Raw genomic sequence first — 25,648 nt, 5'->3', positions numbered from 1 at the left:
TAAGATAAGATTTATTGCTGAAAAGTGGCCCTCACACGTCCAACAAAGTCGAATTTACGCTTTAGGTTCAAATAAAGCAAAGGCAGAGCTACAAAAACGCTACCCCACATACCACCTGTCTATTAGGGAAAGGTCATTTTAAGATACGTAAAACGTTAAAAACAAAAACAAAGTCAACTCATAAAATTAGAGGGTCAATGTCAAGTGAACATAAATGCCCCCCCCCCCAAAAAAAAATCGTAAAAATAAAAAGGGGATAAAAAAAAATTAAAAAAAAAACATAAGTTAGTTGGTGACTAACAAACATAAAATATTTGCTTACTGGGAATTAAAATTAATAACTATGAGGTAAAGCGGGAGTGTTGGGGAGGGGGGCAGCGGAGAGTCAGGGGTTGAAAATGTCAACTATGTAAGGGATAAAAGTTCTTATATATCTTTCAGTGAAAACACTTATTGGGCCGAGAAGGGGGATTTTTGTTGACACAGAACGCGGGAGACGGGGTAGAAGGGGTGAATATTGACCAGGGAAAAGGGGAGTTGTTCGAGGGTTATGAAGGGCATTGTTAGCAAAACGCAAGGTAATTTTTGTTCTGCTTTTCTTAAGGGTGACAAGATTAGCTCTCCTAAGAAGGGAAAGATAAGGTACTTTACCCTCATTGAAAATAATTCATAGGCACCTTTTTTTTACTGCCTCTATTCTGTCCGACAATTCAATGGAAATTCCAGGATGCCAAACAGCACAGGCGTACTCAAGGGTCTGGCGCAAAAATGACAGTAAAATCCTCAAACAGTGCTCTTTAGGGCATTTAAATTTTTTAATGAGCTTAAGGAGGGACAATGAGGCATTTGCGCGTTTTAAGATGTCATTAATATGACAATCCCATTTTAAGTCGCTTGAGATGGTAACGCCCAGTAATTTCATAGTGGTAACGGACTATTTCAGGGGGATTGGACAGGAGAAAGAAGGAGGAGTTTTAAGGAAATTAATAGTAAGAACAGTTGACTTTAAAGGGTTGACTTTCATATCATCAGTAAGAGCTTTGGCTGATATCAATTCCAAGATGTACATTGCGTTGCTTTTGGAATTTTTGGAACATGCCTCTAAGACAGTTAGATCATCAACGAATTTCCATCTATCCGGGAAATAAACACCAAGCTTGTTCATAACTGTAAGAAATAAAATTGGACCTATGAGGGTTTCTTGGGGCACACCATTATAAATTGGGATGGGATCAGAATACACATTCAGGTATTTCACGACTCGCATTCTGTTAGAGAGGAAAGACGCAATTATTCTAATTTAATAAGGGTCAACCGGAAAGTCATTAAGTAGGTTTTCTATTAATATATTGTGGTTGATTAGATTAGAAGCTTTTTGCAAGTTAACAGTGATAACATTCAGCCAGGTATTGGGTTTTTCGATTGTGTTACATATTGTGTCCATAAGGTGAACAAGATAGTGGGTAGTAGATGAAGAGCGTAGGTTTCCGAGTTGTCTTTGGTCAACATTTGGGATTGTTTTTACTTTCAACCACTCAGCAAAAAAGCTTTCATTTAACTTCGAAAAAACCGGCGTAAGAATAATGGGACGGACACCATCAACATCTTGATTATTACCTTTCTTTTTTAAGGGAGTAATAAAACCTTATTTAGAACAATTTGGAAATTTACCAGCAGAGGAAATTTAATTAAAAAGTAAGGACAAATGATCTGAAAGATTGTTGACAAAGGCTTTAATTAGCACAATTGGAATCTTTAATGGACATATACTACACTTTGTAATGCTCTTAATTTTTGCCTCCGCATCCGAGGGCGAGATAAAGGGAAAATTGAGAGAGCACAAATGATAAGGAGAGTCAGAAGAAAGGGGAGGGAGGTTCTGAACTATGGAAGAAAGAAACCTGTTCAGATCATTGGGTGTAATTGAAGGGTATTCTTGGAAATGGAAATCTATATTATTTCGTGTTTTCCCACAAATTTTCTTTATTCTATTATACCATTGTTTTGGCTTTGTAGAAAATAAATCCTGGACTTTGCATTTGTAATATGAAGAAGCAGATTTACGTATTATTTTTTTTTTATATGTTTACGCAGTGAGTTCGCTTCGGATGTTTTACCACTCTTTAGTAGATTCAATTTAATTCTAATTAGTTTTTTAAATTGGCTAGTAATGTATGGTTTGTCATTAGAACATGTTTTTACTTTTTTCACAGGGAAAGAATTTATGTATTTTGTTTTAATCAGATTTTGGAATTCGGAGACTTTAAAATTAATGTCATTATTTCCTTTGAGGGCCAGCCAGTTTTCATTGGATAATCCAAGATCCAAATGTGTAAAGGCCATCATTGGAAATTGGGCGATAAGAAAACTCAATAACAGAAAAAGTATGATTAAAGCTATTGAGAGGCTTCGTTAATAAACAAAAATGGTAAATTCCTCCTAATGGGGGCAAGGGGACAGGAGGAGAATAGGAAGCCTGCATATTGATGCAAACCAGATCAATGGTGGCATTTCCTTTTGTTGCTGATATTTTTACTATTTGTTTTGATTTTAGGGAACTACAAAGGGGATTTAACTTTAGATCATTAGCATCACCTACTAAGAAAATACCGGCGTTCGGGAGTTTGCATAGGACAAAGTCGGCACTACTATGCAGTTGTTAGTAGAATCGCTGTCTTTGTGCAGCGTTTTGATTTGGGGAATAATAGGTTTGGAGAATAATTGATTTGGGGAAAACAGCAAAACACAATCAAATTAAAGGGGAGTGGTAAAACTTTGGGTCTTACACTTACCCAAATGATTTCATCGTAATCTGAAAGGTTGGGAGCATGAATTAATTTAGGAAAGAGATAATTATTTACATATAATAGTATTCCACCTCCCTTTTTACCTAGGGGCTGATCATGAGGACGAAGTTTTATGAATTGGGAGTAGTTATTAATTTTCAATAAATCAGGGTTCTGTGCTTGGACCTCAGTTACGGCAATTACACCAATTTTGTGTACTTGACAGAGGGCCTCTAGCTCGATCAATTTTCGAAATTCAGGCTTTCGGCGTTCGTAACAAGCAACTTTGGGATAGTAAAACGGTTACTACAGAGGGCATTTTTTCGTTTGTTAATTGAGGGAGGCAGTGGAGAGTGGGACGAACGCGGATCTGCGGAGAGGAGAGGCATTTTTTTTGGGATGAAGGCTGGAATTTGTTAGAGAAGCAGGATTAAAAGGCGGGACTGGACCGTGCTTGAGAGAAAAGGAGGATAGCGGACAAATTATGGGGATATTATTAAGTAGGGATTTGGGGGGACATGAGTTAGAACTAAAACACTGGTTTATACTAGAGTCACGTAATTCGATGCTTCTATAACCCGAATTGATGGAAGTAGGGTCTTCTTTGTGGTGACAGAATACGAGGGGGGTCTTAAATTCTCCGAACTGAGCTGGTGGTGGTGCTTCAATTGACACTGGTTTGTTACTTGACAGGCTCGGTGACTATCTTTTTTTGACAGAGTTTTCTTGGCACTGTTGGAGGGGGGAGAATTTGTTTTCGTTGAGCTGAACTGCTTGCAGTATCTCACTGACCTTTGATGTAATGGTGGGAAGGTTTGATGTAAATCGTTTTTTGACAGGTCCAAGCAGATGAGAGAAGGAATTGGAGGGGGTGCTGACTGTGGGTTTAATTTTTTTTCGGCACTGTTTAAGGGCTTTTTAAAATATTTGTATCCATATTTCAAGTGGATTTGACTGTATTCACCGAAGCAAAGCCCACTTGTAAAACTGTCATAAACCCTGGAATGCAAGAGTTTGCACCCAGGGACACTACATTCATTCTTCAAATAATAATTCATGCACAAATGAAGGTATTTAAACGACTCTTCATTCTTGCAAATCCCTCTCCAGGCATATTTGCATATACATTTATTAGCATTAACTTACTTCTTGCATATTTCATCACTAGTATTGAACTCAGACCTAGTTTTACATGCACAATTAACTTCAATTTCAGACTGAACTTGACCTTGAACACTTGCGCCTGAGAGGTGATCAAAACCAAGACAGTTTAATCCTTGAAACCAAAAAATTTTTCTTTTTATCTTAGCTGAACCGGAAACCCCTGGATTCGTATGTATAATTTTGTTGTTGGCCTTGTCTGCCGTTAAATTTTAATTTTTGATGATGTTATCAGGAGCCACATTAGTATCAATAAGTCTTGTTTTAATATTGGTTTTAACAGAAATTGGGGAATTCTACTTTTCCTGGATTGGGAAAGACTGGGGTTTATCAACTCTAACACTATTTGAAGTGGTTAGGGTGGACATTTCTATAATAACATTTTCAAGTTCACTCATCAATGATAATAACCGCTGCATTGGAGGGAAGAGGTTTCTTGTTTTAGGTGCAGTAGGGACGTTGTTTAACAAGTTGGACTGGCAGGAAGCACAGGTCTTGAATACTGTAGCCTGGTCAGGTGTTTGGCAACTGAAATCAGTTGTTTTTGACACGAAATTGGTTTGGCAGGACACATCGGAGGTGGTTGAGGGGGGACTTTCCTGGGGGATGAAACTGGTTTGGCAAGGAATTGATTTGAGAGACGAAAAGGGTGATAACCTCACTTCCTTCAAAATGTTGACTAGTTCACTTCCCGATGGGTGACGCGGAGGTGTCTTAAGGGTAGACGGAGTCTGGGTGGAACAACGCAAAGAGTCATCAAAGGGTACTACCTTGTCATTAGTATCTTCTTTTGTAGTACAATCTAGGCAAAGCCAATGTTTTGACCACTTAGAACGTTCTATACCGGAGCAATGTTCATGGAAGTAAAACTCACAGCTACTGCACTGAATAGAGTTAATAGTAAATCTTAATCTGCATTCCTGGCATACTCTCTTTGCCATTTTTGAACCGGAATGGGTTTTGATATATTATCAAATAATTTGTGACTCTCATAATAGAGGATGCTTATGCTCCAATTGTCACTATGATAAATGCGATCAATGGGAAAATACTTACCTTGGCATGATTGCAAAAAACCCTAAACGTGAGTTCAGTTTATTTTAAAGAGACTGGTATCATCGTGGCTTTACATTGTTTTGGGAAGAAAGACCTGGTCTAGGCTTCAATTGCTGGAATAATAAAAGAGTCTGGTTTTTACGACATCGCTGTGAAGATACTGGCTACTTTGATTATAAACCTAAAGAATCTTATTTGGCTGTTACAGAAAACGCTTCTTCATATGAAAATTTTGAATGTGAAATTGCTTCAAATAAGCAAATTGAAACACGTGAATTTTATCATATGAATCAGAGTAGTAGTATTGACTTTACAAAGAGATTTAATAAAAATGAAGTTACACTATATTGTAAACAATGTGACCCTGACCTTGCACGTCAAGATGAATACAAATTAAATCCTGACGAGTTGTTACCACTTATCGTTTCTGATGATTACCTATACGTAGAAGAAAAAATCTAAAGGACACACTGTTTTTGTATGTAAATTTTATTAAATAGCAAATTTACATACATTTTTAAATCATTTCAATTTAGGGCACCGAAATTTATATTATAGAGGTGGAAAAAGTATTTTCAACTAGAAATTCGTTCAATCGAGGATTATCACCATAAATCTTGAGGAATTCCATGTAAGTATGTCAACGAATTCGAAAAATAAAATATAGTAGGGCATGAAAACCACAGCTTTTCGTTGATAGATTTTGTACCCGCTTCCAATTTTGAATAATAGATTTTCCGCTCTGCTCAAGACAATTTTTAATTTGAGGTGTGTAGAATGTATACGGTAGACCAAGCGGATCAAAAAATCCTATATTCTTTGCTGTTTGAACGATGCACAACCAATGCTCCGTCTTTACACTGTCAACATGCTTAATAGGCTCTAGAGAATCTCAAGGTATTCAATAGAATTTATATTTGGACATGCAGGGGCTATATTGAAAACGCTGATTATTTGATTCGTGTCCATGGCACCAAGTTTAAGAAAACACTGCCGTCAGGAGTAATTTCCCGAAAGGTTTCAAATTGCTTTAGCGAGATCAATGTAACACTTTCCTGTAATGGTTTGGCAAAGTTACACTCTAACCGCATATTACTCGTCCGGACAAAACTCATATCTTGAGTACCAGACAAATCCAATACAATGAAGCCATGCATTTTCGCAAACAGTTCTTCACTTATACCATTTTCGAATAATTGAGAATCTCTATTTAGGGATGGCATTGTCAATTCATAGAGGGTTCTGTAGGATTTATCAAAGGATAAATTGTAGAGTGAGATTCCGTATACTTTACATACAAGTGATGAAAGTTCAAACAGTCAAAATTTATGTGGGGAATCTGTCCATGATCCAACAGCGCTAGCACTTTTTAAAAAAGCCAATGCCAATTTTGAAAGAATTTCGCCATTGATGAATGAAGAATCGGTATAGGTACGCGTACCTGTTGCAATATGGCGTTGATTCATGATTGTATGAGGCACGAGCAGTTTGATGTTATTTCCACCAGCTCTTAATTTTTCAATTGCCAAAGCCACAGAACTCAAAACTTGTTGTTTTCGTAAATGAACTATTGCCTACGTGAGAGAGACTGTTACATCGGGTGCAGCGTCCAGTACTTTACGTATAATATAATTCGACGGCGCGACTTGTAGTTTTATATCAATCTTTACATTAGGAGGCAACCATTGAGGTATATTAAATATCTCATGATTTAGTTTCCCAAGTAAATTTAAATCTTTAGTTGTCACCTCTCTAAGAATATTGGTAGTGTCAGCATTTATTTTATATTCATAACCCAGGGCTCGTCCCCTCAACTGCTTATAAGACATATAACTTGTATAATTTGAAAGATTATTGCTCGTGCTTACGAATGTTCCATTTATGTACACTTATTTGTCGAAATAAATTGTGTAGTACACAATTTTCGTAGGATAACCCCTCGACGGCACCTGGTTATTCATTTTTCGATTTTTTAATAATGACATTGAAATCTATAAACGTCGAATTAAAATCGATTAAGTAGTCTTCATTGGAATAAATTTGAAAATGACCATTTTCAGAGAGCGGTTTTTGCGGGCAAACTTGTTCATAGTATCCATGTTTTACACTGACATCTAAATTATCTGCATTGAAAAAAATTAGAGATGAGGTGACTGAAGGAAGAGAATCTTTATGTGCTAGATATGCTATTTTCTTTCTAGGAAATGAAATCATTTGGGGTCTTTTTGTTTTCTTTGATGCTTTACGATTCCGGGCTGACTTGAGACTGACTAGTGATGAGGTCTTTCTCCTCCTTTTTGAACCTTTACCGCGTTGTTTCAATCGCTCTCCAAAGGACAGCGCTCTTGACCTCAGATTTTGCGAAAGATTTTCTTGGATATCTTTCCCAGCGCCCCAATCATGTAATGTAGAGGACGCAAAATCCGCTGCAACCGGTGCAGTATATTTTCTAGCCAAGGGTAGTGCAGAGTGAAAAATCTTAGCAAACCAACTCCCGAGACCGTACCCGGACATTGACAAACGACCCCTATAATAGTCCGTTCTATATCCCAACTGCCGTGGTCCAAGAGTAGCAACATAGTAATCAATATCAGGACATACAAACTGAGTTTTATTACCCATTTCAATGAATGTGTTGAAAATGACATGTAATTACAGCCAAACCTTTTGTTATTGCTAGAGGATCACCCAATTTACCTCTTAATGTTAACTGACAGAGCTCCAAATAAGAAGTGTTGATCGGGATTTATTGAAGATGCTTTATATTGTAGTGATGAATATGGTCATTAAATGTATCTCGTTCAAGAACACATAGGAAGGGGACATTGGTACTACCATTCTTGATCTCTCGACAAAGGAAGCATAAAGAAATATACAATTGTCCGAGAAGAAGGCGGGTGGATACTACACGAAAATGACTCGATTCTTGCCACTAGCGATTCTTGCTTGCCCAAATGAAATCATTTGGGGTCTTTTTGTTTTCTTTGATGCTTTACGATTCCGGGCTGACTTGAGACTGACTAGTGATGAGGTCTTTCTCCTCCTTTTTGAACCTTTACCGCGTTGTTTCAATCGCTCTCCAAAGGACAGCGCTCTTGACCTCAGATTTTGCGAAAGATTTTCTTGGATATCTTTCCCAGCGCCCCAATCATGTAATGTAGAGGACGCAAAATCCGCTGCAACCGGTGCAGTATATTTTCTAGCCAAGGGTAGTGCAGAGTGAAAAATCTTAGCAAACCAACTCCCGAGACCGTACCCGGACATTGACAAACGACCCCTATAATAGTCCGTTCTATATCCCAACTGCCGTGGTCCAAGAGTAGCAACATAGCAATCAATATCAGGACATACAAACTGAGTTTTATTACCCATTTCAATGAATGTGTCGAAAATGACATGTAATTACAGCCAAACCTTTTGTTATTGCTAGAGGATCACCCAATTTACCTCTTAATGTTAACTGACAGAGCTCCAAATAAGAAGTGTTGATCAGAATATATTGAAGATGCTTTATATTGTAGTGATGAATATGGTCATTAAATGTATCTCGTTCAAGAACACATAGGAAGGGGACATTGGTACTACCATTCTTGATCTCTCGACAAAGGAAGCATAAAGAAATATACAATTGTCCGAGAAGAAGGCGGGTGGATACTACACGAAAATGACTCGATTCTTGCCACTAGCACTTTCTGCACTTTTACCGTCGATTACATTATGTTTAAAACCAACAACTTCTCTTAGATTATCGTTGAGAATAACATTTTCTTTGTCGATAGGCGAACTAATGTAGATTTTACCCCCCCCCCCCCCCCTCCTTTGAATAATTGAATTGAAAGGCACCATTTTTGCGACATGAATTTTTTGTTGATAACACGACACAATTCGTTCATAGTCCCAAACTCCTGATATGGTAATGTGGCAAAGAGGTATGAAATTGAATTCATATTTTAAATTACATATTGATCATTTACGATTGGCCAATCATGGGGTCTAATTTTTATGTCATATGTACGATTCTTTCTTAGGATATCATATGTATTTTTTAAGAATAAAATCTACAAGAGCAACTTCATACCTACCCTCAAATTTAAAGGTGGGAGAGAGTTTTGTCGAAAATTCACTCTTTTTATTCAAATCGTCATAAAGAGGATCGGAAACACTGGACATGAATTTCACATAGAAAAATTAAGACATTATGAACGTCTTCAGCGAGTCTTTAATACCTTTTCAATTTGATAGATTTCTCTATTTCCAACTTTTTGTAATTCATAATCACAAAAATCGCCAAGAATCTCTTCATCTTTCATATCACGAAGTAGATACGTTATAGCTTTAGTCTCCAAGACCTTTGATACTTTAAAAAGTTCTGTGGACCACAAGTGATTTCACCTTTCAAAAATATTTCTAGTACAAATGACTCGAACAGTATCACCAACATTAATCTTTTTTTCATTAGAATATTGTTTATGGAAACGTGTATCGTCACTATGATGAACTTTCTGAGGGCTAGCATTGAACAAAGATCGATGCAAACGTTCATTATAAATCAGCATAACTTTATATAAATCATGATAAATGCAGCTGTGTTTTTCAATGTACAATATCTAGAAATTAAAAGTAGAATTGTTCGTACTAAACGTTCAGCCAATGCAACCTTTATAGGACTATGACCGTGATAGGGTATTGTATTATATTTCAATAAAACTCTTTTTACATGGGGATTAACAAATTCACTTCCACGGTCTTTTTGAATTTTTTTATTTGAATCTTGTTCAAAGATGGATTCAAGGGCTTTAGCAACTTCATTACCTCTCTCTGACTGAAATGGAACTGCATATGCATACCGACTATAAACGCTTATTGCATGTAAAATATACTTGTAGGGTTAATAATGACGTCTTTGAATCGCGTCTAGAGTCAAAAGATCTGCTTTTAATATATGCAGAGGTAAAAGGCTTTAGTTTTTGATAGTGATTGACCCTAGTCCTACGATTTCGATGAAGAGTATAACTGGGTTCCTTTTGTAAATACTCCTTTGCTAGCTTCTTTTCAATGCCGGTAACCTGAGCAAGTAGGAGAACTTAAAATTCCTGGTTCTCAAATATTTTCATTAACACCTTTCAGAAACTTGATCCATTTTGAATGTAGTGTGAACCGTCCACTACCCTTTCGCATACTACCGAATGAGTCAATACGTATTCGCTTTTCTCTAGCTATCGCTGTCAAATCGCCAGTAGGTGTACTAGTATTTTCCAGAAAAGATTTAAAATCATCATCTTCTAGCCTTAATTTTGTTGATGGACTGTGTTCCTTTAATTCCTTTCGAATTTGTTTATTGCTAATAAGACTTTTTGGAAAATTTGACGACTTTAATAAATTATATACATGACTATCTTTGGAATTGACTCTTTTACGATTTGCAATCATATCCGATAACAAGTCAGTTAAATTGTAGGGCTTGCCCTGGATTCGAACTTCCTTCTTTTTCTCATCAATTTGTTCATTTTCAGTGAGATACGTCAACAGTCTTTTACATTGTTCACGATAGGATGGAGGCAACACGTCTAAAACACTTCTTCTTTTTTCAAAGTTTAAAAAACTTTCACTATTCTCAGAAGGTTGTTCAATGAAATTGACTTTGAGCGGTTTTTCACGATATGTTTTATGTTTGTTGACACGACGAAGGGCATTTTGAAGTAAAATTAATTTCTCATCATCGGCAATTATTTCGTTGTTAATAAATTTATCAACATTATCTTTAAAGTGCTCTTTTGGTGAAAGAGCAAGTTCAAATGGCGTAGTTTGTAAGGTTTAGCCATTTCTAGAGAATAGTGTTTACAATTCCGGTGATTATCGGTAGTAATCACCGATATCTGAAAGTTGAACATTACCTTCCGTTAAATTAAAAAAAGTTCAGCCAGGAGATTAATAAATTCCTAGTCAACACCGTGTTTGACTATAGCTTTCCTAAGCCGCGGTTTTGAGTTGTCTGGCACGGAAAATAAATGCCGGTCTTCATGTAACTTCTTCGACGTCATGATGGCACCTTATGATCGTTTTTACTATCCATGGGTAGATATACAGGAATTTCATTTTCAAAAATATCAGTGACTACACACAACTCTTCGGGCTCATTTTGATTAAGGTCCAATAACATGTAACCACAAGGTTTATTAGTTGCTTGATTGTATGCGGAAAGTAAAAATCTGGGTTCACCAGAATAGATTTGTTTGTTTAGAGTTATAAGAGAACTTGAATCGTGAACAAATCAATAGACAATATAGATAGTAAGATTCAAGTCAAGTGTTCTCATACATTTACTCTGATGAAAACCATTATGGAGCACAACAGTTAAAGACATTATTGCGTGATGTGACCGGACCGTCAATAATTGTAACATTTCCTGAGAACATTCTACAATAGATTCAGCTAAATTACCAATAATCAATCACGAGTCTGGCTTAATACTATTAAACACATCAAGTTCTTTTATGAATTTTGTACTTGGATAATCTTCTTTATTTTATCGTTAAGATTCTTGCCATACACTCTAGCAATAATAGATATTTTTCGGGTTCTTTAAAAACATATTATCACGGTTTTGAATTATTTTCGTTAAAAGTGTTGTTTTGCCGGACATGATCGTTTCGCAAAGAAATGATCTGAATGGTGTTTTAAATTGATACATACTCCTCCAATGCCAAAATGCAAATAACCAAACCTAACCGCAATCTGGTGAATAAATATTCAAGAGGAAAATAGAATATAAATGTTTTTTTAATTCACAAATATATATACAACATCGTAAAATATATGTATTTAAAACAAACATTAAGAAATAAATACTTTATCACCGCCAGGCCGGTATCCGGGAGGCAGCCAGTGTTCACAGCGGCGACATGAAGGTGCCACGGGCAGCGAGCGGGCGGTACCGCGGCCAGTGTGGCGGCAAAGGCCGAATTTAAAACGAGTTTAAAGATTTCTTTTTTGACCTTTTTTTTCGCTTGAGACCGTTTGTTGACAAAAGTACGTCTTTAAGCAAGGTTTCTGATCAAATTGGAGGGATCTATGAATATACGTGACATTGAAACCGATCGCAAGCATCCACCGCAAAAGAACCTGGTGTACAACAATATTCCGTTTCAGCTCAAAGTCGGTAATAAGCTTTTGTTTTAAAGGTGTCCAACGCATACCTTTATTTTATACTAATGATATATTGTAGTTGCTCAAAGAGTCGCTAGGCACTGGTCTAATCGATGCAAGGGAAAACAAAGTCTTTTACCGAGTCATGAAGTTCCAGAGGTATTTCACTGTCAATTTCGAAAAACCATCCTTGTCGTCCATTCTCCTAAACAGTGTAAATATTGGGGAAATCTAGAGCAAAAGGTTTGTCAAGCCATTGGTAATTCCTGCCCGGCAAATAAAAGTGAGACATTGCAGACAGATAAAGGGAATTCATAGACAAGAAAACGTCATCCAACTTTTCACCGGTCCGTTGTCCAGTCGGGTCGGTTTCAAGGATACGGTCCCCGTGGAAAACATACCTTCCCCTTATGGATCTCTCTACAAACAGATGCTGATCCACGTCGGTGATCAAACCTATTTCTGCATTACTGATTTTAAGGATTAAATCCATGACCAGACGAGGATTTGAAAAATAATAGCCTATAACCAACACAAATTCTTCTTAAATTTTATCCGTGTTTTTACAGACAATATCCGATAACGTCAATACATCACCTGCTAGATACATTTTACAATAATCCCACCCATTTTTACATCCTCCCTTAGCCCAAACCCTCTTGGCAAATTCGTAATCGGCAGTGGTGCATTGACAATTGCGAAGTGAATCCTAAAACTCTGCGATGGGCGGTGATTTTTCCTTACTTAGCTTCAAGGCGGAGCTTTAGTACTCGTACGGGTATATGTCCTTACACGTTAATAAATCATACAGGTTCTCATCTTGAAAGTGTTGTTTGAGGAGAGAGAAACTATTAAAATCGTCACTTTTCTGTATTTGAATGTGTTGACTTAGAGATTTTGGGAAAAAACTAAAGGAATGAAGGAAACGGATTTTATTCATGTACGCTTTACCACTATCAAATGCTTGTCATTTAAATTCTAAGACTAGCAACGTTTCAGATGATTTTGGTATGTTGAGATATGAAAAGAGCCATCTACCCATGCGCCATCTACAACTTCACCTTTCTGCAATCGTGCCAACGCTGGTAATATGAATTTCAAATCATAGTTGGAATTGTGCATGTAAAACCGGTAAAAAGTATTGTTGCCTAACATTTAAATTACACGATTTATGCTTAACCCCCCGAAAGTCCTCCCCTTGATGAAATTTCCTGCTATAAATGGTCATCGTCCTGGGCTTTCGCATCCCCCTCATTAATTTTTTCTTGCAAACCGGACAAATTTTCTTTTTTTAATAGCCAACTCGTATTATTCAGTTCGGAGACCGGGTACTCTCTGATGCTGACTTCGCCGACGACATAGCGCTAGTTGCGAGCGCCGTCAATAAGATGACCAAAGCTCTCCCGGTGCTCTCAGAAGAAGCCTAGAAAGTTGGACTGAAAATCAACTGGCAGAAAACCAAAGTTATGCTCCTTGAGCCCCCCCACGTCCCGTTCTACTGTAAAGGAAGTCAACATCGGAAGCAACCGAGTAGATGTGGTTGAAGACTTCACTTACCTGGGATCTATTCTGTCGAATGATGGCTTGATCACAAAAGAGCTTACATCTCAAATTGCCAAAGCTTCAGCACTTGTTGGGAGGCTTAGCAGCATCTGGCGAAAGCCAAACATAAGCAGCTTTACCAAAATGCGCATCTACAATGCGTCAGTCAGCAACATCCTGATGCATGGAGCGGAGACGTGGCCAGCTGCCAAATCTATCCTCAGCGCCGTCGATGTCGCTCAGACGAAACATCTCCGAAGAATCGAAAGACTTCACTGGACTGACTTCGCTAGCAACCAGACTCTCCTATCACGTAAGGCTCAAATTCTTTTCTCGACGCAGCTCGCCCAGCGTACTGTTCGGTGGTACGGCCACCTCCTTCGCATGCCACGCGACGCCCCAGCACGGGTCGCATTCGACTTCGATCTCACCCTACACGGACGGAAACGACCCAGAGGACGCCCACCTACTAGGTGGAAAGACAAAGCCGATGAATTACTCACCCAAGCCCACATCCCGGTGGAAGAAGCTGCGATCCTGGCAAGCGATAGGTCAACCTAGAGGCGCCTAGTCTCATCGTTCTCTACGCCGAACCCTCGGCAGGAGCCTTAAGTCAAGTAAGTCAACTCGTATTATGGTGATAGATTCATTGGATAGTGTGTATGGCACAGCCTTGAAATTGCCTCATTTGCTGTTTTAATAAGAGCAACCATAGATGTACCAACACAATCTTCTCCGCCCAACGTCTCAATAAAATCTAGCAATTGCATGGTATTACTTCAATCTCTTCACGCATGCACAAAAGATATTGCAATGGATTCATGTTTTTTCATATGATTCAAACTTGACGGATCGGACACATCCGTGAGTGGAGCCTCAATGTTCAATAACGCCTTTTGGCTGTACTACAGTATGTTCTGGAAGCTTTTGAACTACAAGGTTGGATTGTCCCCTGAAACCGTTTCCACAGACTGGTACCCATAACGCTTGCACTGTCGCAAATGATTATTTAATTTCAATTCAATACGGGATCTTGAAAGACAAATTGGGCAGTAATAGCAAGTATCCCTTTTGCTCCCTTTACCCTCACTTAAAACCCTGCTAATATGTGGAATTGGAAAGAAATGCCCAATTGATTCAGGGTCATTGGTAGGTTTGTACAGAAGCCATGCCCAGTGTTTCACTGAGTCAATGGGCGGTGCCCTTGAGGAATATATGACTCCTTTCTCACCACTTAGTTCCCCATCTTCACATTCTTCGTCAAACTGTTAAACTGCAACCCCAAATTTTAAATGTTCGTTTGCCCTCTCAAAAATATATATTCCCTTAAGTGTAACTGGATATTACCCCTTTAAACAAATAAAATCTACTTTCGGAAATCAGAACCCTCCCCATCACCATTAATTGCCCAATCTTCCAACATTGTCCTACTAACATCCTTTGTTTCGGGCTTATGTCCTTCCACAATGACGGAATACTTGAAACACTCCAAGCCTGTGTCGAAACGAAAGTGTTGTACACCCCTAGTACCTTTTAAATTTGCATTATATTTTTAAAGTTAGCTTTTCCCCTCCTACCTCTTAAAACCAACTCCTTTTTAAATTTAGTAATGTTAACCTCTAATTTTTCAATAAATAAAACTACCAACCCACTTCAATTCTCATTGTAACCCTCCATCCTATTAAAAATTTCACCCACCCAATCCGAAAAAACACCCTTAAAATTATGCAAGTCAGGGTGCAGCGTCTGCATCTTTGTTTATAGGTGATGCCCGCGCAAAACACCCAAACTTGCATTTAAGAAAATGATTTTAAACATGATGGATGCTTTTAATGAATCCCGTCCTCCCGCCTCCCGCATATGATTTTCGAGAAGTGCCCGAATCATGTTGACATAGGGGTGTGCGGTTTCTATAGGATCCGTTTGAATACTACCACTTGATAGGGAATTAAACGGGTCACCAAACTCGGCCCTATATACGTGAATGTTGCGCAAAGCGGTATCTAATAAAGACAACTGTGGCAATACAGGGGGCGAGCCCCCTCCACTTTGCTCCCCTAAATCACTGTCAATGGCGGACATTGTCTCGACCTCACTTGATGGTAACTTGTCTTCAACCCATTCTTAGTCTATATAGAGGCCGAGATCCCAGACAAAACTATCCAAATTAATCTTAGTGAGAGTCACACTAGCCGGACTCGCCCCCGCACTTAGTCCCCCCTCATGTGCAATTTTCCTGGAAATGTCACGGAATTCTGATGGCGATAGCAGGATCTCAATAGAGGGCCCTGGTGTAGGTGGTGTTAGAACCTAGAAGAATAATAAGAGCATATTAGCTCACTGGAACACTTTGCCCTATGAAAAAGAGAGAATGAGTATAGAAGGGTACGATGCCCTTGAACGTATTGACCCTCTACTACTCATTGTATTATGAGTACCATGAGTCCTTGAAATCATTGAACTCTACTACTCATTGTACTACAGGATACCATGAGGCCCTTGAATTCATAGACCTTCACTACTAACCATGTATGTAAAGGGCTCCTTTTGGGCCACACTACTATTATAAATGTAATGCTCTTCCATAGGGTACCTTTTGTATGTATTATGAAGCATTGAAAGGTATGCCCAAACTACTGCTATATATGTGACACGGCTCTAGTAGACCCTTTTGCTTGAACCTTCTAACTAGCGGTTAAGAATGTTAAAACTTACCGAGGGATGATTTGGTTTTGGCCATCTGGTAATAAATGCATCGGTATATGCCAATAATTCGTCGGAGGCTTCTTCTGGGGGTGCTGGTCCTCCCCCAATAAATTGGGCCATGAGCCGTTCAACCTCGGCCTAGAAAAAGGAAATTTTTTAGGTATTAATAGAACTAGCAGGAGATCCCTAAACATTTCGATTCATATTCTTAGCTATAAAATGAATGCTCCCATTCCTACTTTATTAGGAAACCTGAAATAACCTTCTTAGCGAATAACCCTTTTAATGTCTCTGAGGGATACAAAATAGCTTGATTCGCCAGAAATGATGAAAAATAGTCTTATTTACTTTTGTCTGAGGGGGACCGAATCTCTTGAAACTGGGGGAGCGTAAATAAGTAGACACTTGAAGATTAGAAAGGACTGAAAAAGACGTTATTTCTGGGGGGGGGGGGACGTAAATAAGTAGACACTTAAATATTAGAAAAGAGCGGTTCTTTTGACAGGTAAAAAATGACATTATTAGAATGAAATGGCTAAGAGCAACCTTATTTTACTTATTTCTGAGGGGCAGTGTCTTTTAAAACTAGGGAGGGGGAGATAAGTTAGACCATTAATACTCTAGGGAAAAGCCATACATATTGATAAAACTATCGAGTAGGTACTTATTAGTGTAAAAGTACCCTTCAAAGCCTGAAAAATGGTATTATTAGAGTAAAATAATGAAAAAACAATCTTATTTATGTGGGGATATGCCTTTAAAACTATGGAGGGGGATCTCCAATATTCTAATGAAAAGTCATAAATATAAAACGAGTAAGCCCTTATCAGCGTAAAAAGTACATTTAAAACCTGAAAATTCCATTACTTTTAGCTATTTCTGCGGGAGTCTATTAAACTAAGGGAAGCGGGCGGGGGGCCCTTAAAAGGAGAGAAAGCCATCAGTAGCCAGAGAATATAAGTTGAACCTTTAATATTCTAGGGAAAAAGCTAGGGAAACCTTTTAATGTCTTCGACAAGCAAAAATTAGCTTTTATTAGGTTGAAAAATAGTTTTGTTTAGATATTTCTATAAGTAGGTCCTGTGACATAGAAAAATAGTGAAAAGACAGACGAGTAAAAGAATCTCTGAGAGGTAAAAATTACATTGAAAAAATACTCACCTCTTCAGATTCTGCCAACATTGGGTCTTGGGTGCTGGACGGTCCTGGCGATGCATAATGTTCATGCGACGTAGCGGCTTTGTGCAGCTGGGGCAGCAAGTTGGCCGGACACAGTGGCAACTCGATGGCTTGGATCTTGGACAGACAGCGTGGCAGCTCGATGGCTTGGAGCTTGAGTCGGCAGTATGGCAGCTCGATGGCTGGGAGCTTGGGTTGGCAGCGTGGCGGCTCGATGGGTGAAAGTTTTTGTAGGCTGCACGGCAGCTCGATGGCGGGGAGCTTGGGTTGGCAGTGTGGCAGCTCGATGGGTGGGAACTTGGACCGGCAGCGTAGCAGCACGATGGCTGGGAACTTGGGCTGCAAACCTGGATGGGGTAGCTATCTCCAACCTCTGCACGGGTATGGCTTCGTTGCCCATTACCCTCTTCGATGGAGGGGAAGAATCGGAAAACTCTAAAGGAAAAAGAAGAGAAAATTTAGTATAAAATAAAGTCCCCCTTTTACAGAAGAAAAGAAAATTTAGTATAAATTAGTACTCCCTTCTACAGAAGAAAAACAAGATTTATTGAAAGCATAATTTTTACGAAAGCCTCTTTTATATACAAATATTTTTGCAATTACCAGTTTTTTTTCTCTTTAGTCTATTAAATGTCTTTACACACTGCAGTCTATCCAAAATTATTTAATTATTACAGCATTTCCGATTTTTAACAATGATTTCTACTAAGCTTCAAACTTTGGCTTTCTTTTTCAAAGTTTCTGAATTGTTGTAATTCCTTGTTAAAATGTATAAAAAATTTCATTTATCAGTTTTTTGCTCTTTAAGCAATTAACTGTTGACCATTTTGAGGCTTGTCAAGAATTTAAGTTTGAGATAAGTGCAGTAGAAATTGAAAGCACACACTACGGTAAAATTCTGCGTAAACCAGAGGAGAAGAGTAAGAAAAACCTTGTAATGCTTAAAGTGAAAAAACAACCACTGACCGATTACAAATTGAGAAATGTCTGGAAATATCGAGTGGATTGTGAGGTCACTACAGTAAATATGCTTTTCCTGTACTATAGTGCATACATAAAAAATATTATGAAGTCTGTTGATGATATTTCTCCATTATTTGACGAAATTTTCTCAAGAAAAATAAAAGAGAAGACTATCGCTTTATTAAAAACTCATTTTGATTTATTAAAAAGAAACTCCTTACTTGATCGAGTAATGTATAATGTTTGCATTGACTTACCAACTATAGAAATTCCCAATTCAATTGTTACTGTAGAACGACTCGAACTTCTATCTTCTTTCTCAGAAGAAGAGCTCACTAGCCAATGCGCTACAGCAACTAATAGTATAGAAGTAATTATAGGGTTGGTGATGTGTCTAGACATTCCTCACGCAGTCACATCGGCAGTTTTCCTAAATTTAGTACAAATAATCTCAATTCTTTGTAAAAAGTTATAATGTTTAGATAGGAGGCAGCTAAACTGAGTTTCTTTTTTAAACGTTAAATTTAAGATATATTACTTTAAATTTAATATATTAATGTATTCTTTCTGACGGGATTTCGAATTTACATTGATACTTGATACGTTACCTAAACACAAAGTTTTAGATGAAATTTAACTCAATAAGAAAATCATCTATTGTAATTACATAAAGGACCGATATAGTTCATCATAAATATAGTAAAAAACGACCCTTTGCCTATATTAAATTATATTAAAGTTATTATATTTAGATAGGAGGCGGCTAAACTGAGTTTCTTTTTTAAACTTTAAATTTCAGAGATATTGCTTTAAATTCAATATATTAATATATTCTTTCCGATGGGGATTCAATATTTGAATTAATATATTCTTTTATATTAGTATATTCTCAATATATTAATGTATTAAATTTAAAGCAATATCTCTTAAATTTAAAGTTTAAACGAAACTCAGTTTAGCTGCCTCCTATCTAAATATAAAAACTTTAATATAAATTAATATAGACAAAAGGTCGTTCTTTATTATATTTATGAGGAACTATATCGGTTCTTTATGTAATTACAATAAATAATTTTCTTATTGAGTTAAATTTCATCCAAAACTTTGTGTTTAAGTAACGCATCAAGTATCAATGTATATATTTTAAGAATGGATGACAACAATTTAAAAACCTAAAAAAATAAAACCAAAAGTTTGGAGTATAGTAGATATTGTTGTTAGAAATCAGACTTGCTTTAATAATCAAATATCTTTGAAAAGACTGCAGTACGGAAAGACAACAAATTGTCAGCGGTTAGAACAAGGGACAATCAGAATCTATAGATATAGAATCTATGGCAGGCTCTATATAGAAGCCTGCCACGTGCCAAGTGCTTGGGCCGAGCGGCGAAGCTGCCGGGCTCCCTGTACAATAAAGTAATATCTCTTAAATTTACAGTTTAAAAAAGAAACTCAGTTTAGCTGCCTCCTATCTAAATATAATAACTTTAATATAAATTAATATAGGCGAGAGGTCGTTCTTTATTATATTATGTACAAAAATAAAATATCTTTGAAAAGACTGCAATATAAAAAGACATCAAAAATTCAGTTTTGAGTGGAAAAATTTATTCTCTTTTAGAAATAATTTATTTTAGTTACAAAATATTTTTAACCCAATTAATTTCCTTTAAAATGAGACATTAATCAACTCTATACGATGTTCCAGTGCCAAGCTATCTGTGGAAAAGGAAAAAAAAAAATATGCCGTTTAGTCAGAATGTTGTAGTAGCTGCCACTTTTCTTGATTTTCAAGCCAATATATTTCCCTTGCTGTTCAAGCCAAGGGACAGAACGTTTCCTATACAGAGGTTTTGGACAAGGCGGTTCTAATGGTGTACTTTTTGTTTTGATCTGACTTTTTTAGGAGTTATAAATTTTTATAATTCTTAACATTGGACGTTATCGTCTCTTACTAGGTTGCTAGCTACCGCTGCAACCCGGACTTTAGCGATCCCAAACTTAGAACTAAAATAAAATAAAATTATCTTGTCGAAAGATGAACGTGTATTAATATTGCATTCACTTATTACGTCATATATGGTTACAACCTATATACGATTATGACGTCATTTATCAAGCTTGTGCACGAAAATGCAGTTTTTTTGTCAAAATTGATTCTATTTAAAAAACTATTTTATTTTTAATTACCTAAGGCGCTAGATTTAGCTATTTCCTTCAAAAGGAGACATTAAACAACTCTCTATGATTTTCCAGTGCCTAGCTAGATGAAAAGAAAAAAAAAACGGAAAGAAGAAAACATGCCGTATGCGGAAAATATCGTGGTTACAGGCAACTTTCTTGATTTTCAAGTCAATATATTTTCCTTGTTATTCAGGCCAAGGGATGGTAAGTTTTCTATATAGAGGTTTTGGACAAGGCAGTTCTAATAGTGTACTTCTTGTTTTGATCTGAATCTATTTTTAGGAGTTATGGGTTATTTTAGTTTTTACTATGGGGCATGATCGTCTCTTACTAGGTTGCTAGCTACCGCTGCAACCCGTATGCTTTATGATTACAAACAGGTTCTTTGAGACGAACCTCAAACAATCAAGTAGCTAACGAAGTCCAATGCATGCAATGGTTTGTTATTCCAATGATCGTCTTTTAGTGTAATTATGTAGCAGTAAATATATATATATATATATATATATATATATATATATATATATATATATATATATATATATATATATATATATATATATATATATATATATATATATATATATATATATATATATATATATATATATATATATATATATATATATATATATATATATATATATATAAGCATACCTGCTTGAAACTACTAAAATCTAAAAACTACTTTTATTTAATATTATAGGTTGACGTCATTACTTCTTGTATTATGACGTCAGAACTGTAACCATTTTCATCTGAGGTAACGTCATAATATAGCGTTTTTCTATTTACGTCATAGTTATGATGAATCTATGACGATATAATTAAGTCTAACATATACAATGGTGTTTTTCTAATGATCCTTTTTAATACATAAAAATATCGGCCTGTTGGTCTAGGGGTAAAATACCTGCATTACATGCAAGATGTCCCAGGTTCAAAGTCCCGGACAAGTCCAGCTTCTTTAATCATTAGGGACGATTTGTAATTAATAAAGTCTAAACAAAACTTCTATAATGACTACTACATGATATCCTCTTGACTGACAAAATTTATGATGAACTATATCGATCCTTTGTAATATGGGAATAAAGAGTTCAGGTTCAGGCTCTTTTATTTACAAACTAAATACAACTACAATATGGGTATGCCCGGCTGAGAGTCTAGCTCGTATTACCAGGCAACCAATAACAAATAAAAACAACAAAAACATAATATTTAACTGTATTTGTACATAATCACACTCTTTTGTAAATAAAAAATAAAAAAAAAAATGCATGACTTAACAAGCATAACCCCAAGCCAGCAGCCAAATGGAGAAAAAACTAAAAAAAAACACCAAAAATAGTGAAGTAAAGCCGTGAGGAAACCCTGCCAAGAGAATGAGCCAGCGGGATCACCATAACTGAATTAAAAAAAATTAAATGATCAAAGGGTTAGTAGAAGAGTTTTTAAATGCCCCCGCAGTGTACCAACACAAAGACCAATATTAAGACCCGACCAATATACATTCCAAAGTTTGGCTATGCAGTGCCTGAGGGAGAACCTCGATCTCTCAGTATATGCCCGGGGTTCAACATACTTAGAAGATACCCTCGTTCCATAATTATTCTCACATTGGTTAATTAGATCCATAGCATAAAAATTTTCAGTATAATTTTAGCAAAATACTTAACACAAAACATCAATCTATGAAAAGATAATAATAGTTCCACTGGTAATATATTAAGGAAAGATTATATACTTTTAATTGGCGATTTTGATGTTAGGGATATTGGGGAGGGGATGAAAGTTTTCAGGGTACGCAGTGCTTTATTTTTCTGTCTTTGAAGCGGTTTTATATGAGTTATAAATGTATTCAGGAAAATCAGCGAACAATAACTCAGATAAGAATGGACTAGGGCAAAATATACCGATCTCATTGCATGAAAACGTAGAATAAATTTCAAAAGGAAAAAAATTATAAATAATACATTGTGCCAACATCATTCTTATATGCCCCCCAGGGCAAAACTTAAAACCCTTGCTCTGAGGTTTGTGGGGGAGTGCCCTCCTCAAAAACACATTTTTTATCTGGAAATCAACTACGCTGAACAAAATGGCTATAAAATTTTGATTGGATGTATTTGGGGGAATGATGGACGTGGGGAGGGGGTCTAGTTGCCCTCTAATCACTTTTGCCTATTAAAAAGGGCACTAGCCCCTCCAATTTAAAATCGAATGAGCCCTTTTCGAAGTTTCTACCACAACTCCTTTGATACGAAGTGCCCTGGTATGGAAAACAAAAAAATTAATAATACGTTGTGCCAACATCGTTCTTTATATAAGCAGCGTTATTGCACTGCCTATGATGTAGCTTCCTTCTACTACCATTTAGGTTTTTGCCGTAATTACTTCTTTTCAAAATTAAATTAGTTACTATGGCCTAGAGTTAAGTCTTTACCATATCGTAAAAATTTATTATATAATAATAATTATTTTTGTTAATTACAAAAGGTTTCTATATACAGCAATTTCCTTTAAAATGAGCCATTTCACGGCTCTTTATTATGACCACGAACTGTTTGATTTAATTCTTCAGTTACTATGGGTTACAGTTGGTTCCTTACAGTAATTACAAACAGAAAAAGCCTATGGCTTTTTATTAATTGGAATAGTAAGAGACGACCTGGCCACAATCTACGATTATATCATCATTGATCAATCTTTAACATGAAAAGAAAAAAAGATGCCGTTTAGGTAGAATGCTGCAGTACCTGCCACTTTTCTTGATTTTCAAGCGCCAATATATTTCCCTTACTGTTAAAGCCAAGGGACAGAAAGTTTCCTATATAAAGGTTTCAGACAAGGTAATTCTAATGGTGTATTTTTTGTTTTGACCTGACTCAAATTTTTGGAATTATGGGTAATTACATTTCTTAACATTGGACGTGATCGTCTCTTTCTAGGTTGCTATTTACCACTGCAACCGGGATACCAAATACCATAGTTCCCCCCTTCCTGTCCTAAATTCTTATTTAAGACTGTGAAATTACCAACAGGAAAAACCCTATTTATTTTTCTTAATTGGAATAGTAAGAGACGACCTGGCTACAACCTACGATTGTGACGTCATTAATCAATCTTTAACATGAAATGTGTAGTTTTTCGTAAAAAATTGATTCTATTTTAAAAATAATTTGTTTTAAATACAAAAGGTTAGTTTACAGGAAATTACAGGAAAAAACCCTATGGATTTTTCTTAATTGGAATAGTAAAAGACGACCTGTCTACAACTTCCGATTATGCTGCCACTTTTCTTGATTTACAAGCCAATATATTTCCCTTGCTATTCAGGCCAATGCATAGAAAGTTTCCAATATGGGGGCTTTGGACAAGGCAAATCAAGGATCCAGAGCAGGGATTTCTCTTCAAGCTTTACTGTGCATAATTTGATTGCAAGTCGATTGTAACACACTTTGTCAAAAGCTTAAGAAAAGTCAAATAGAATCATGTCAGCAGGCAACCCAATATCAAGCAACTTGGGTGATGTGATCACATGATTCGAGGAGATTGGTATCAACAGATCTTCCAGAACAAAAGCCATGTTTTGAACTGTGTAATACATTGTTTGCTTCACGATGTTTAAGAACTGCAGAATTGATTATTCTTTCAAGAACCTTAACAACTGTTGATGTCATATTGATGGGTCGATAATTTTCAGCCAGGTCCTTTCTAACTTTTTTAAAAATAGGAATGATATGTGCAGTTTTCCAGTCCTGAGGTAGTCTAGAAGGATTTCATGATAAATTGAACAGCAGGGAAAGAGGTTGACACAAAACCATACGACATTCATGTAGGATACGTGGGTTAATGCCGTCTGGGACAGCAGATTTATTCAGTTTGAGGGATGTGAGTTCCTTTAAAACCAAAGTATCTGTAATCATAATTGGTTCCATATTATGTGATACATCATATAAAGGAGGTGTAGGATATATAATATTTGAGTTGGATGAAAAAACAGAGGAGAAATATTCGTTGAAAACTTCAACTTTCAGTTCAGGATCAGCAACTGATTTACTATCGTGCAGGTTATCTGGGATTGTGTGTGCTGCTACATTTTTGAGTGGTATAACGCCACGTAAGATTTAGGATTATCCTTAACTTCCTTAGCCAGTTTTTCCTCAAAACTTCTCTTCAACTCCTTTATTTGGTTTGTTGTTGGATTACGAAAAGGATTTGAAGACTAGATAATTTTTTGTGGTCTTATTTTTTCTATAGCAATTCCATGCTCTGTGTTTTCGATTGATTAGCTTGCTTACTTTAGTAGTTAAAAAAGGTAAACTTTTTGCCTGTTTTACCTGAAAAATTCTGGTGCATGACTTTTCAACATTTAGAATTTCCGTTTTTACATTTGACCAACTCTCCTCAATATCATCAGTAATAAGCGTTTTCCAGTTGATTTTGGCAAGATTATCAAGGGCTATTTTTTAGTTTACATATTTTTGTTGCTTAGAGGAAGGTTGTTGGTAGGCAGACGTAGCTGAAATAATTACTACATGGTCACTATTACCAACAGGTGTGGTAATTACATTTTTAATGAGAAGGTCAGGGTTACTGAGTATAACCAGATCAAGAATGTTGGAGACTTGACCTTCCCTGTAACGAATAGGTCGTGTGATTGTTTGACAGAGGGAATTATCAGAGAGGGAAGACAAAAAAGGAGAATCTCTATTACAAAACCAGATCCATCAATCCATTGGATTTCAGGAAGGGTAAAGGCTTCTATAAGCAACACACAATACAATTGAAATCATTTGATTGTGTATTTTAATCCACACAGACTCAATTCCAGCAGTATTCAGAGAATTAAATTGAATGAGACTAACCTTTAGTCCATCTTTAATATAAAGGCACACTCCTCTGAGGCAAAGTGGGGAATT

At 36.6% G+C, this 25,648-nt stretch overlaps 1 protein-coding gene and 1 long non-coding RNA gene across 2 annotated transcripts in view; both read right to left on the bottom strand.

Annotated features, from left to right (window-relative positions):
• The window catches only part of LOC148946226 (uncharacterized), a 52,505-nt gene extending 38,774 nt beyond the window's left edge, over positions 1-13,731 (bottom strand). Inside the window, exon 1 of the long non-coding RNA XR_016142602.1 lies at positions 13,707-13,731. This is a non-coding gene — a long non-coding RNA (uncharacterized LOC148946226). The remainder of the gene's footprint in view (positions 1-13,706) is intronic.
• Positions 13,732-16,424: 2,693 nt separating this feature from the next.
• The window catches only part of LOC148946225 (uncharacterized), an 11,218-nt gene continuing 1,994 nt past the window's right edge, over positions 16,425-25,648 (bottom strand). The window contains exons 2-4 of the mRNA XM_089098317.1: positions 18,797-18,969; positions 17,559-18,011; positions 16,425-16,535 (exon numbers count right to left, since the gene is read on the bottom strand). Coding sequence (XP_088954443.1) covers positions 17,620-18,011; positions 18,797-18,941 — 537 coding nt within the window. The 5' untranslated portion in view covers positions 18,942-18,969 and the 3' untranslated portion in view covers positions 16,425-16,535; positions 17,559-17,619. The remainder of the gene's footprint in view (positions 16,536-17,558; positions 18,012-18,796; positions 18,970-25,648) is intronic.

This window comes from Artemia sp. Qi Xiang Cuo, chromosome 12 (assembly GCF_049724085.1).
Source record: "Artemia sp. Qi Xiang Cuo chromosome 12, ASM4972408v1, whole genome shotgun sequence".
Lineage (NCBI taxonomy): Eukaryota > Metazoa > Arthropoda > Branchiopoda > Anostraca > Artemiidae > Artemia > Artemia sp. Qi Xiang Cuo.
Note: the sequence above shows the minus strand (reverse complement) of the source record. Positions and strands in the feature narration are given on the sequence as shown.